The sequence below is a fragment of the Lynx rufus genome, unplaced genomic scaffold, assembly GCF_022079265.1.
Source record: "Lynx rufus isolate CCGP_SWC_20201006 ecotype Redwood Valley unplaced genomic scaffold, mLynRuf1.p SCAF_10, whole genome shotgun sequence".
NCBI classification, from domain to species: Eukaryota; Metazoa; Chordata; class Mammalia; order Carnivora; family Felidae; genus Lynx; species Lynx rufus.
Window position 1 is genome coordinate 45,177,847 of NW_025814824.1, and position 15,062 is coordinate 45,192,908.

Genomic DNA, 15,062 nt, shown 5'->3' on the forward strand with positions numbered 1-15,062 from the left:
TTGTGCTGTATCCCCAGCTCCTAGAAGTGATCTAGCCATATAGGAGCTCCAAAAAAACACCTGTTGAGTGAATTAATGTTAATTTATGGTTAATATTTATACGTGTGTATGTATATATATGAAGATATTTACTAAAATATTAATTATGGCTGTCTGTAAAGAATTCTCAGTGACTTTTTAATGTATCTATGGTTTGATTTTTCTATAATGAACACATATCTATAAATTTTAAAAATAACAGCATTTTCAACTGCATGTAAAAAAATACATGGGTTCTTCATAAAAGCTGTACAGTACGATGGTGCAACGTAATTTCTCATCTTCTACATTATCTGTAAGTTTAAAAAAAAACATGAATTATCTGTAGTATCAATGGACTCTTTTCAGACAAATTATATTCTCAAATATGAATAGAGCCCTATAAACAAGAATAAAGAGAACCACAAAATATAAGAGAATAAAAGATTAAAGCGTTAAAATCTATGTTATGAGGAAGAGGATGAACTAAAAACACTCTGGCCACACACACAAAACAAAATGTTTTGAAAGAATATTAACTTGTATTACTGAGACAAAAGAATTTCTCTTTCTACGTGGTAGCTTCTTGTTTGAGGAGTAAAACCTAAAATCAAGGAAAGTATAAAAGCCAAGGGAAAACAATTATAGAATTTTCTATTATCTCCATCAGGACAGTGTGAAACATTATGTTTCAGAGATCAAAATTTAATAAAGATTAAAGTCTGAAGTTCAGTAAACACAGAATCCTTAACTAAGTCGTTGGTGCAACTGTGTATAGCTCCTCCCCTCCCAAGTATCTAAGCTTTCCAAGTTCTCTTTTGAGGACTTAAGTCACCGAGAGATTTAAAAAAAAAAAAAGGAAGAAGTTCCACATCTTAGAACTGTAAAAGCTGTGTTAAGTAGTAGGAATCATCTGTAATAGATGACCAGAAAAAGAACGAAAGGGCTAAGGTTGGCCCAGGGAAGACCACTGGAAGGAAACTTCAAAGAACCAAGAGCAAAGAACAAGGAATCTTTAAAGTAAAATTATGAGACTGACTGTTACCCCTGCCCTGTCCTACCTCACAGAGACAGTCCTACAGGAGGTCACCTAAAATAAGAGATACAAAAGCTTCTGCATTATACAAATAATATGCCATAAACTGGACAGTGATATTAACTATAAAATGCATCCCCTGAAAGCCAAGTTTGGATTCTCCTTTTCTGAAAAAAATCGCTGGATAATTGCTACAATGGAACTTAACCAGGCCAGTACTCTGGAAGACTGATCTTTCCTCCTTCCATTAAATGTTTTTATTAGCAACATCAACTGTGGCTTTAAAAAATCAGCTTCCACATATTAATGGGGCAGCTCATCTGTGCCAGGTTCTACGTTGAATATCTGATACCAGCGGTTCTCTGAGTGTATTCTGGAGACCCCAGGATCCCCAAAACCTCTTCCAGGGATTGGCTATTCTCACCACAACTCTAAGACATTTTTGCCTCTTTCCCCCATGCTCTCACGAGTGTACTGCAGTCTTCCAGGGGCTCCATGAAGTGTGAGAACACAACAGACTGAATGCAGAGACACACAAGCTGAGCCAGTTATTTCACAACAGTGAAAAGATTTGTACACACAGAAAGTAGAAGAATGCCACACTTCTCACTCCCGTTTTTAGAAAATACTCATTTTTCATTAAAATGCTATTTATATGCTGACGTATAATGGGTTGATTACTGTTATCTTTCAACAAATTAATAAATAACTTTTTAAATGTCTCAGGTTTGGTTTCTAATGGAGTAAATATTAATGGACACAAGTCCATGGAAAAAGCTCTCTGGAATCAATTTTGAAGAGTCTGAAGAGGTCCGAAGACCAATAAACTGGAAAACAGCTGATTCATATTTACTCCTCAATTTAGGAGGTAATGGTCCTCTTCTTCCATCGTTCCAGGAACACAAATGAGAACACAAGTGAGAAAACACAGAAATGACTTGCTCAAGAGCACACAAGAGGTCTCTAAAGCCAGCATTCGAATACAAGGCTGTAATTCCTAACCCAAACTCCTCACCACGGAGCAGCAATATCTACCCAAGATAGTTCTACACTGGGTCTTTACTCTTTGTCTTTTAGTCTTAAAAAGTAATGAGTGCTCACTGGAATGTTTTAAATATATGGAATTAACTTTTCAAAAAAAAAAAAATCAAATGCTACAAAAACAACCTCCCATCCCTGCCAACACCGTAAGAGCTGGGTTCCCACTCATCCAAAATTTATTTATACACATACACACATACCCTTTTTAGTTCTATAAGCATATTTTTGAAATGGGATCACACTGATCTAGCAACTTGACTTATTTCACTTAATATCTCTTGAAGATCTTCCTCCATCTACAAACATATTTACCCCTTTTGATAATCCCCATCATTTAAGTGAACCCAGCTGGGGTCCCCTAATTGGCTTGCTTCCCAATTTCTGCTGTTTAAAAAGTCACAAGAAATACACTGTATCTTTGTGCAGTTGCAAAGCTGTATCTGCTGGAAAATCCCTGGAAGTAAAATTGCTGGGTCAAAGGGTATAAACATCTAAAACCTTAATAGATGTTGCCAAATGCCCTCCAAAATGTCCGTGCCCAATTTATATTCCCACTAACAGCATAGGAGATTGCCTCCAATAATTCAGCTTTTAAGTGCCTTGGAAAATTATGCTGTATGTTGCTTCAAAATGCCAAGTAGTAGAACTGCTCTCACCAGTCATCTTAATTCCATACAGAACTCTACCCAAATCTTCTAACACTCACTGAATATATCAGTATAGTCATCCATCTGTTTTTTTTTTTTTTTTTTTTTTCTGAAACCTTTGAAATACCTAAGAAGAGGAAACACACCAGGTGCATGCAATATCTTCAGCTAGTTCGGCCTCAAATTTTAGGTACCCTGATAAAAAGTTATCCAAATTATTTCAGAAGACTGTTTAACACAAATCAGAACTACACAGTAATGCTGGACTCAAACATTTAAATCAAAGTTGTAAGTGGGGATTTATTATGCTTTATCTGCCCACTCAAAGGACTAGGGCTACAAATAAAAAGCCATCAAACCATACCAGTGGCCAAATTAGCTTACATAAAATAATAAGCAACAGATTTCATATCATAAATGTCAATGGAACAGACTGCAATAGTAAGGATGGCTGTAATTGGAAAGAAAGTTCACTCAAATTCCCATCATATTGAAAATGAAAACATTAATATTTTAAATGAAATGTTTTGAATGTGACTATTCATTTCAGTCATATCAGACTATTACAAATCTTTGGTACTAATAAATAAGATATAGTCTTTTTTTTTTTTTTTTTACAAGTGGATAGTTTTAAAATGCATTAGACTCTGACCTGCCTATTCTGTAACAGCTAATGGATATTCCAGGCTTCACCATTTCATCAAAATCTCTCTTCTAGGACTCAGTGCTAGTAATTTTAAATTGCAAGTCTCCAACCCATCTTTGGGACAGAGTAAACCCACATGAATTCAAGTACAATTAGCTCAATTCTGAAACGGTACATGTAATTCTCATCAGGCAACAAGTTGAAATACTCTAATTTCTTCCTCTACAAGTTCTCATACTATTACTGTGGAATAAAGGAAATCAACCTGAAAATCAATTTGCTTTTCCAAACCAAAGATTTACCAAACTAAGGACTCATCCATCTTCGTGGCTGAGCAGTTCATCCTCCGTGCTAAGGTCCACTTCCGTTTATCAACTAATGTATATACTGAAAGTGATTTACCTTGCCATTATTAATAGCCATTTACAGTTTGGAGTATGTGCATTTCTTTTGAATACCCTGCAACTCAGATTTTTCACAAAGCCATTTTTGCAGTGTCTTCCATTTCCAATTTCTCACTTACAGATCTATAAGACAGCAAATACAGCACCTTAAAAGGTACAGGAGTAGACTTAGCCATGTCTGGCATTCTTGTTCTGTATTTATTTATTCTTATCATTTTGAAAGGCGTTATAAGCCAAAAAATAAGTCCCAGGATCAAGTGGTATGTTTGGTGTTACGTGAATTTACAACTAAGTATTCCCAATGAACAGAGAAACCTTCTCTTGCAATCTGAATCATGTGTAATTACAGTATGACAAGGTCTCTCCTGGGCTATGTAAGCTGGCATTTTTCCCAGGACTTGTCACATCATGGGAAGCACACATACAAATAAAAATCCAAAAATAAACATTTTAAAACAATGGCTTATAGACCACATAAAGAAACTCCGCAGTTGAAAATAAAAACCAAAGAGCCCAACCGGCAAGCAGGCATCTCTCGCTAGAGACGTCTGAGACATCAGTGTTAGCAAGCGGCTTACCACGCCTAGCAACAACTCCCAGGTGTGGGCTGTGCAGGGCCAGCACCCTCATGCTCCCTCAGGCTGGACCGAAAATCATTCAGGATGGGAAATAAAGGGGAGCATCCCCACTCACACACTGAAGCAGGGAAGCAGTGGTGAAATACGGGGAGGTTGGTCATCTTTAATTTCATAATGCCAATTTGTTGATTGCCAAGGAGCCTAAACAAAGTTATCTTAAGAGCTACATCTTCTGCCAACTGACGTAGTTTCCCTAATATAGTAAACACTGCTTTTTTGGTTAAATGTATTCCCTCTCGAAGTGTGTGGCAGCCAAGGAGTCCTAATGGTGGCTACCAGGGATCTTAGAAGGTGGTTTCTTTTGTTTCAACTCCTCTGCAGTGGCTCTATACATACATGGAAAAGGGAGAGCGAGATTCCAAGAAGCATCACACCCAACCTCAAACAGTGACAGAAACTTGACGACGCTCATCCTAATTACAGTGTTGAGGAAATATGAAGGAAAATTAACTCTGGCTGTATTTTGATCTAACATGCTAACAAAATCTAAATGTTATTTCCTCTAGGCCATGCATAGTCTTACCCTTCTATTAGAAGCTGGATTCATTTGTTAACCATCAGCAAAGCCCAACAAATTCGACTGCTCAAGTTTTCAGGAGGAGCTATAAAACAAACCACTAAAGGCAAAACATACAGTCCTACAACCCATTGCATGAGCTCTGGAAACAAAAAATAAGCATCAACACAAACCTCTGCCACCTCGGAGGCACACAGCATTGCTCCTTTCTTTATTCAGCTCCTCAATGTTCAATAATTTCCAGGAGCTCTAAGCAGAATGGATTTATTATGATGTTACTCTAAGAAACTGCAGGAGTTCTAGATGCCAATAAAGATTACGGATCAAATGGAAGATAACTACTAACCATTGTGTCGAGTTAGATAAATAAACCTGCTCACAAACAAAGCACCTTATTGTATTTGTACTGTTACCTCCACTAATCCAACTAAAACAACCAGACAGTAGCTTTCCGGAGGCTGAAGGGAATAGACATCAGGATTTCTCAAACCCTCTTTAAATTTTCTTTCAAAATAACACTCCAGTGTTTTGTTTTGTTTTTTTCTTTTTTCAAAACTGTCTTGCCCTGTATGGAAAGTGTTTGGGACCCGAGAGGCTGGGCAGGATATGCAAACTAGAGACCAAGGCTAAAAACCAAGGTGGGGAAGAAGTGAGGAAGAAGGCAGGACAAACATCGTTCCTCTGAAACTTAGCTTCGACCTTTGCAGGGACCCTCCTCCCCGCAGATCACATCGGGCAGAGACTCCGGCACGCTGCTCAAAAATCCAATGAGCAGTCAAGTGCCACTGGGGGCTAGGGACGAGTAAGCCCCCCGCCCCTCCGCCGACTAAACATTAAAATGCTGACGGTGCGAGGCGGGGGGTGATTAACCCACGAAAGGAAAAATCAGTGACAACGGGCACCTCCCGCCTAATTCACAGAGAGGAAGGCAGAGGAGACCCTGAGGAGAGGCGACTTCCCAAAACGGAACAATAACTACATCCCACGCATTCCCTGCTAATAACACAGGTAAATTTCAATTTCTCTAGGAAAAAAAAAAAGGCGCAAGCTGTCTGTTCCCTCCAGCCCCACCCCCCGACGCCTCCAAACCCAACAACTAATTGCACCTTCCCACAGAACCCGCGGCTAACCCCAGAGGACCGGTGAGGGCTGGCTTGGGATGAATAAACACTCGACACCTGACGGTCCTTTCTCTGCGGTGACTTTCCCGAAGCCGAAGTGGCGCGCGCGCGGGCGAGAGCCCGGACCTGGCCAGCGCGGCGCCGCGCACCCAGGTCCCGAGGCGACGCCGGCGAGCGCGACGCTGGGGGGGGGGGGGGGGGACGGGGGGCGGGGAGAGGGGCAGGGGGGACCGCCCGGGCCAAGCGATTGTTTCCTCCGCGAGCAAAGACATTTTTTGATCAAGCTCCTTTTGTATTCGAGCCCTACCTCTTTTTGGCCTAGGAAAGCTTTCGTGCAAGTGGAAGACGACTTTCTCCACAAAGTGCTGTATGTTACTGTGCTCCGGGCCGCGCACGAACACCATCCAGTCGTGGGTGAAGCCCTCCACGGTGGGTTTTTTCCTCACCTGGGCGCGGTGCCCCAGCTCCAGCTTCACCTGCACGGCACACTGCGGGCAGGGGGAGGAGAGACAGCCGTGAACAACAGGAAGGCGACCGTTCGACACTGAACATTGCGCCTGACATTTTTTTTCCTCCTTCTTGAAACGCACATAAAAGGAAACGGCGGTGCCCTCTGCATCCACGTTTCACGCGCGTGGGCGCGCACACTCCACACCCCCAGATACACCCCACCCGGCCCGCCCGGCGCCCAGCATCCACGCCGACAGGGATTGTAACGGAATGTTACCCCCAATCGGGAAGGGGGTCCGGGGGTCGGGGGGAAGAGGGAGAGCTCACTCAAGCCACTACGAGCACGACAACAAATGCATCGGAAACAAATTAGAAGACAATTAGGAGGCGATGCCGGGGCGGTTTCCCGGCGTGGGAAGGGAGGTAGCCGGGACCCCGAGGGGGGGTTCTGGCGAGCCCCCTCCCTGAAAGTGCCGCGGCGACAGGCACACGCCGAGGAAGTCTTTGTGTACGTGTGTGTGTGCGTGCGTGTGGAGCGCTGTGCCAGGCGGAATGGAAACTACAGGCAGCCTCTGCTGATGGGCACAAACTCCCGTGCTCTTAGCACTGGGTTCGTGCACAACAAAAATGAGACGTCGTCACACACACACGCCCGCAGGAAAACACGCCGAAGCATCCATAACTTAAGGCACCCCGCACCCCCCAGCGAAAAGCCCCACGCGATCGGCGAGGCCAGCCTAACAGAGCCCCCGCAACACACTTCCAAGAGCCAAAGTGGCCCCAAAGTAGCTCCCACCTCCCCCAAAAAATAAAATTCGGAAAGGCAGGGAGGCGGGCGGACAGCCGCCGAGGCTCGACTGCGCACAGCCCGGCGCGGGGGCAAAGTTGCGTGCGGCCCCGCCGCTGTCAGCCCGCACACTCCGGCTCACACACGCGCGCCGCGGAGAACGCACCATCGTAGCGGCCGCCGAGGCTGCTCGCCGCGTCCCCGGACTGTGCCCGCGGCTCCCGGCGGCGGCGGCGGCGGCTGAAATATGGCTGAGTTATTATTCGCCTCCTTCCACCGTGTGAGTGTGTGTGTGAGTGCGCGCGTGTGAGCGAGAGTGCGCTTCTTGCGATTGCAAAGAGAGGCGAGGAGAGAGGGAGGCGCGGGGGGGGGGGTGGAGGGGCGAGTGTGTTAGCGTGTGAGTGTGTGTGTGTGTGTGTGTGTGTGTGTGTGTGTGTGCGCGCGCCGGGGGGGGGGGGGGGCGGGGTGGAGGGAGGGAGGGGAGCGGAGGCTGAGGGAGAGGCGGCAGCTCCCTGCAAGCCGTACCAACCTTTCTCTAATTGGAACCGCGGAGCGCTGGCGCTGTCTGGGCTGCGGCGGCGGCGGCGGCGCAGGGCGAGGGAGGAAAGGCGGGGAAGGGGGGGGGGGGTCTTTTATTATTTTTTTTTTGCATGTACTTACCGAGCTAGCCATGCCTGGGGGCCCGGAGGTTTGCTGGGGTGTTGTGTGGTACCCCCCTCCCCCGCCCCCCTCAGCTGTAATTCATGAAGAGGCTGCTATGAATGAGAGCGCGCCCAGGAGCGGAGGGTAGATGGCGGACATTCTCTGCCTTTTTCCCCCCGCGTTCGCTTGCTCGCTCGCTCGCTTATTAAACTCAGCCCCAAAAGCAAAAGCAGCAGCAGCAGCAGCAGCAGCAGCTCCAGGGCCAGAGGATGAGATTCCGGAGCATGCGCCGTGGCGCCTAACACCGGGGCTCCGAGCCTTACGGGGCGGAGGGAGGGCGCGAGGGCGGGGCGGAGCGCGCGGGGAGGCCGAGCGAGCAAACCAGGGGGAGCTCGAAAGAGCCAATCACCGGCCACCTCCCGAAACCCGGCGGCCCGCACCGCCACACTGGAACGCCCGGCTTAAAGTAACAGGTTCCTACCGGAGGGGGGGGGGGGGGTGGAGCAAAGAACGGGGAGGGGGCGCTAGAGTGGGGAGAGCGGCCAGCTGGGGAGCCATCCCAGCCCTGTGTAAACTCCTCCCGCCCTACAATAAAAAACGGATTAAAACTGCTGGAATGTAGCCACTGCCTAGAGCCCCCAGCAGCCGGAGAAGGGGTGTTAAATCAAGTCTTCGGCGTTAGCACGCTCGGGGGAGGGAGGGGGCTTTCTTTTACTTTCCACCCCGTCTTTTTGTGGTTTTGTGCTGGGAAGTCAAGAACTCACGCCCAAACAAATTTATTTAAGGAAAGAGCGAGAGAAGTGCCACTCTGCAAACAAACATCAAAAAGCAGTCGCTGAGACTGTTAAAACCGGCAACAATCCCCTGGCCCCCTTCCCCATCCACACTCACAGGCACCCGTCCACCACTCCCACTCCCCGCCCTTCTGCCACCGCCACCGAAAATTCAAAAATGAAATGAACAAAAATGCTATTTCCTTCCAAGGGAACTCCTCCCGCTTTGGTAATCCCCGGCTGGGAGGCATCGCGCAGCGGTGCCCAGGTGAAGGTAAAACACCTGGGAGTACCGGCTGCAGACCCTCAGGAACCAGGCTTGGAGTTGTTTTCTTCGGGAGGTTTCCCCTCCGGACAGCCTGGTGGGTGGCATCAGAACGCGGAGGATTGTCCTCTGAGGACACGCGGGGCAACTGGGAGTCTTAAAATAGCAGATAAAGTTAATACTGGCTGTAATGTGCATAAATTGGATTATAATCTTTAGGCGTATTGGTGACAGCCAGCGTAATCCAACTCTGGGTATTAATCCGGTTAGGCTCCCGGGTGACAACCAGTCGCAAGAGTGTTCCCAGAGTCGCCCTCCTGCAAACGTTCCCACTCGGGATGGATTGGGTCTCAGTGGCTGGGGATACAGCAGCGCAGCCACGCGTGGGGCGGGGGGAGGAGGACTGACTAGCTTCCTTTAGCAATGCGGACGACCTTCACTAAGGAAACGGATAAGATCTAGACGATCGACTTGAAAGTGAAAGATGGGTGTAACTCCGGTTCGTTGAAAAAAAATCCTTGCATCTTCCTAGCCCTCATTCCTTTCTCGCCGTCTTTGTCTTCTTTCTTTCCCCAAGTTCCCTGGTCTCCCGACTTCTTTCTGATTCTTTCTTTTCCCTTCGCTCTGCCTTCCCTCTTTATGTGCCTCTTTTTCGTCTTTCTCCCTCAACTTTCTGCTTTTTTCTTCTTTTCTTTCTTTAAACCACGAAAGCAAGTTGTCTCAGCTCTTGCAATAAAGAGAGCGGGAGCGGAATAGGGAAAGAGGTTACCTGGGGCATCTGGAGCCGTGGTGGGTAGCTTTCAGTTCTCCCACCTTCTGACAGGAAGAGAACCCGAATCAGATCGGAGCACTTCAGGCCAACTTTAATTTTCAATCCAACCTTCCAACTCCAGTGAGTTGAACTACTAAAACTGATGCTCTGACCTCTCCCCAGTTGCAACCCAGGAAACTTTGGTTTGAGGGCCCCAATTCCTACCACCCTTCTTTTGGATTTAGGATAGAGTGGAGAGAACGATTGACCGAGGGGAGAAACATTTTGATCCAAATCCAAGGGTTTAGATTTCTCAACTGACCCACAGGTACATAGATGCCTATCATCTTGTATGTGTGTATGTGTAGGTGTGTGTGTATCAGGACTAAGTTTACATAGACAGGGACAAGCTGTGTGTTAGGATCTGGGTGAAGGGAGGACCTACTTGCTATGCATTATTAAATTTTTGATGAAATAATTAAATTACAGAGAAGTTCTTCAGAATTATCAGGTTGGGAACTGATGTTTATCTGGATGTGTCATTAGTCAAAAGCCATTTCCTGTAAGGCAGCAACCATTGGGCAGTGAGTGTAGCTCAACACACAGGTGAAAAACAACAATCTAGTTGTAAGTTGGAGTTGGCCTTAGAGCTTGGCTAATTTCTTCCAGTGGCAGCAGACTTTCTTGTGATTCTCTCTGTAACTTGTCTTTGCGCTGAGGGGCTGATATCTCTTTCTTGAACTATGTGTTCATTGAATTAATATTATTCCAGGAGTCACCAATAAGCCATAGAGTCAAAGAGGGTCTTTTCCCATTACCCCTCCTATCCCAAAGACTGCTTTAAACACCGAATGTAGGGATAAATTTCATTCTCTAGACACTGAAAATATAGATTTGGTCAGTAGATGGCGCATGGAGCCCTTCCACCAACGTCCTTACGTGACCTCTTTACAACAAAAAGACCAGGAGGAGGAGAAAAAGAAAGAAAACACAATCCTGAATACTCTAGATTCAACTTTTGGGCAAAGGAATTTATGCCAGTCTTTCAATGTATTGTGTATAACCTGTTCTAACAAGCCGGCTATCAATTAAAATCAATCAAAACAGGAATAACATCAGATTAATTTTTGTCTAGCATATCTGGAGATCTTTGCACTTCACATGAGGTACAAATGTGAGAAGTCTTTTGAATACTTGACAATGCGATTATAGAAAATATTTTGCAAGTAAGTTTTAAGACAGAAATCTTTAGTACTAAATATTCCTCCCCTCCCCACCCAAATTTCTTTTCATGGAAATGTTTAGGGATAAAGCCACCTATTTATCCAAAAAGCAACTATCTTACCAAAATTCATACTGCAATATATAGCACAACACAAAACTCTGTGGGGTTAGTTTTGAGGAGCAGAAAAGCAATTGACACTGTCATTTCAAATATGCTTGAGGGGCACCTGGGTAGCTCAGTCACGTGAGTTTCAGACTCTTGATTTCGGCTCAGGTCATGATCTTACCAGGGGTGGGATCCAGCCCCCAGTGGGGCTCTGTGTTGACAGTATGGAGCCTGCTTGGGATTCTCTCTTTCCCCTCTTTCTCTCTGCCCCTCCCCTGCTCAGACTCTGAGCGCTCTCCCTCTTTCTCTCAAAATAAATAAACGTTCCAAGAAAATGCTTGATGAAGAATAAAAAAGGACAGTGTCTGGGATAGATTTTAATTCCTGGTCACAACCACCACCCTCACCGTAACTCTTGGACCATCATTTGGGCTCCAGCACTTTATTTACAATAGCTTTGTTTAGTGTGGAGGTTGAGGCCAGTTTGGATGTTTCTGGCACAATATAAAGAGGTCCTTTAAAAATGTTTTTTGTTAATGTTTATTTATTTTTGAGAGACCGAGAGAGAGAGAGAGAGAGAGAGAGAGTTGAGAGGGTGAGGGGCAGAGAGAGAGGGAGACACAGAATCTGAAGGAGGCTCCAGACTTTGAGCTGTCAGCACAGAGCCCGACAGGGGGGCTGGAACTCACGCATGAACCACCGGATCATGACCTGAGCCGAAGTCAGACGCTTAACCGACAGCCACCCAGGCACCCCCAAGAGGTCCTTTAGAGTAATTAGAGTGTTAAGGAGCAGTTGTTGCTTCTTAATAGGATTTTATCTGTTTATTTGTTGTGATAATTATTTACTCGTAAGCTCAAATAATCAAATCAATAAAAAGTAACCATTGCTCATCCTTTGCTGTACAGATCTGGGGGCAAAGGGAAGAAGATGCATCGGCGGGAAAATAGATAAATGGGACACACACTAACCAGATATCTGATAAATATTAGACTCAGAATAATGAAGGATTTTTTTTTGTAATAGTGCACTTTTTTCTGTGTACTCTATCTGTGTGTTCACTCGCCAAAACCATATTTTGCTCATTTCATGTGCCAGGCACAGAGTTAGGCTGTAAAAATGTAAGAAAGACAGGCTTCCTGTTGTAACTGAGTTTATAACCCAGGGGAGAAGTGTCACCAAAACCTTTTTTTTTTTTTTTAATTTCTTAGTACCTAAATCTGGGATAGAGCTATGTGTCACACATAAGCAAGCCACATACAACTTTGACACGAACATCCGAAGGGCAAGAAAAATAGTAGCACAAGATTAGAAGCCAGGAGTCATTGCCCTCAATTCCACCAGTTAATACTTAAGTAAGGCGGGAGAGGCAGTGATATCTTTTTGCAACAGCAGCCAAGTCCTAATTTCCTTTTCCTTGATCTGAAGTGTTTTCTATGTGCACCTTATTGCGGCTCTTTTAAGACAAGATCCACAATGAAAGAAAGCTTACTAAGCCTTTTCAAGATCATGAGCATATTTTCTCAGCTGAGACAGTATCCCTGTATCTTATGGAAATTTTTGGTTCAAAACGTTACATTTTTAACATTATATTTAATTCATGATTCTAGGGCAGTGTATTGGGAACCCCAGAATAGTACGAATCATTACTGCTTTGAAAAAACAATTGCTTTGATATCCGTTTAAGCACCTAGTCTAGGACTATTTCTAGTGATAAGAAATACACAAAGCTTTTTTAACACCCAGAGCCTCTTCATGTGTAAATTATTCCCTGAGAGTAATTTAAGCAATGCACTTATACATTCAGAAGACAAGAGTGCCTCCACAGTAATAATTTATTAATTTAGTAGGCTGTATTCGTAATTCAAAAAATAGCACCTCAAGGCCTGAAAATTAATCAAGGATGTTATGTAAGACCAACAATATGAAACAAGATAAATATTGAAGGTCAGTTGATATAGTGTGATTGAAAACGTCTTCCTAATATATACAAGAACCCCAGTGGAATATTTATAGGTAAAATACATGTTAAATTGAAAGTACTTTCTGTAAAACAATCTAAAAAGTCGATTATTTTGGTATATCTTTATGTATCCCTGGCATCTCTCAAAGGCTACTGCTTAACTCCCTAACTCTTTTTACATAATGATTTGACCTTCTTGATTTTCAGTGGAAAGTCTGTTTTCGTATATGATTTCACTTCTCCCATTCACGTATTATGAATGGAGAGTTAAAATAATCACTTTGTCCTAAAACCATAAACTATACTTTGTCTTAGTCAATAAAAAGGAAAAATAACATATGAGGTTTATGAACTGACAGGCCAAACTTCAATTAAAACTGCAAAAGAAACTTAGGAAGAAGAAATTATTCCCTTCCGTGTATTAAATGGTCTGACAGTGGTTTCAAAATAGTACTAAGCCTCTAAGAAGTGAGTGATTTACCACCTTCTGGTAGGATCAAGTATCCCAGTTGGGTTAAACTATTTAAAGTCAGCTCTGAATAATCCATGATTATATTATCCACTTTGTAGCTAATCTATAATGACACAATTTATATGTAGGGGTTTTTTATGTTAATTTATGTTAGAGTCAGTTTTTTTTTTAACTGTACAAAATGCACGTAACTGTATCTAATTGCCAGTTTCCATTCATAGCTTTTTCTCGCAGGAAAGCAGATATACTAGTCCATCCAACCTCTTTTAGACCCACTTTCTCGCTGTTATTAAACAATTTGTCATCCCAGGGGTAGAATGCTTTACAAAAAAAAAAAAAAAAAAAAAACAACAACAAACTATTGATCTAGGAAGGAATACAAATTGATAGGGAAGAAGGAATATTCATTTTTTTAAAAAAGAATATTCATTTACCCGTGTGCTGAATCAAAAGAACTCCTAGAGGCTATTGTTAATTATAGTTCTATTATGTATTCTCTATGAAATCAGATAAGGAAAAGTTAGTAAAATATTGTCTTCTCAAATGTAGTGGTAGCAATGTAGGGAAAACTTCAAGTTGTAGTAGGGAATTAAAAATCACTTATGGGGGCACCTAGGTGGCTCAGTAGGTTGAGCATCCAACTCTTGATTTTGGTTCAAGTCATGATCCCAGGGTAGTGGGATCCAGCCCCGCGTTGGGCTCTGTGCTGAGCATGAAGCCTGCTTAAGATTCTCTCTCTCCCTCTGTCTCTCTCCCCAGCTATAAATAAATAAATAAATAAATAAATAAATAAATAAATAAATAAATATTTTTTTAAAAAATAAAAGGGGCCCCTGGGTAGCTCAGTCTGTTAAGTGTCTGATTTCGGCTCAGGTTATGATCTTGCAGTTTGTGGGATCAAGCTCCACACTGGGCTCTGTGCTGATAGTGTAGAGCCTGCTTGGGACTCTCTCTGTCCCTTTCCCTCTGCCCCACCCCCACTCGTGCTAGCTCTCTCTCAAAATACATAAACATTTAAAAAATAATAACACATAATAAATACAAATAAATTTTAAAAATCACTTAAGAGTAGCAAATGAAATTTACCTATTTCTATACAAGTAGAACTTCAATATATATTATTTCAGTCTTTTGCCTTATGTTTCATGACCTTGACATTTTGACTTTATCATTAATTCAACGCATTCTATTAATTTCTTTTGGCTGTCCACTGAAGGTCAGCCACTGTGCTTGGTCCTTTGAAATCAGGATACAGATAGGGATGCCTCTAACGCTGTCATTTATGTCAAGGCACTTCATTATTGCCTTAGAGTTAATAAGTTGTTACAACAAATAAAGATGTTATTAAACATACAACAATTAACTCTTGTTATTTATTTGTATCTCTGTTTAAGAAAAAAGAAAGATTTAAAAGGAAAAAGATTTAATCCTAACATTGGCAGTAATTCTTACTTTAAAAACATGACTGAAATTATTTACTAAGGTCACAAACAAGTACTAAAAGTACTTCCAAATCAAAATTTCATTTTCAAGGGCTCCGAATGGTCTCAAAAAGAATCTG

The 15,062-nt window shown here is 43.4% G+C and overlaps 1 protein-coding gene across 3 annotated transcripts in view; it reads right to left on the bottom strand.

The window, feature by feature from the left end:
- Positions 1–8,169, bottom strand: part of MLLT3 (MLLT3 super elongation complex subunit) — a 285,909-nt gene extending 277,740 nt beyond the window's left edge. Inside the window, exons 1-3 of one of the 3 annotated variants that reach the window (XM_047064917.1) lie at positions 7,966–8,169; positions 7,472–7,545; positions 6,376–6,556 (exon numbers count right to left, since the gene is read on the bottom strand). In XM_047064917.1, coding sequence (XP_046920873.1) covers positions 6,376–6,556; positions 7,472–7,474 — 184 coding nt within the window. In that variant the 5' untranslated portion in view covers positions 7,475–7,545; positions 7,966–8,169. Of the gene's footprint in view, positions 1–6,375; positions 6,557–7,471; positions 7,692–7,965 lie in introns of those variants that run through there. The other 2 variants (XM_047064901.1, XM_047064909.1) reach the window with 2 other exon arrangements.
- Positions 8,170–15,062: the final 6,893 nt, after the last annotated feature.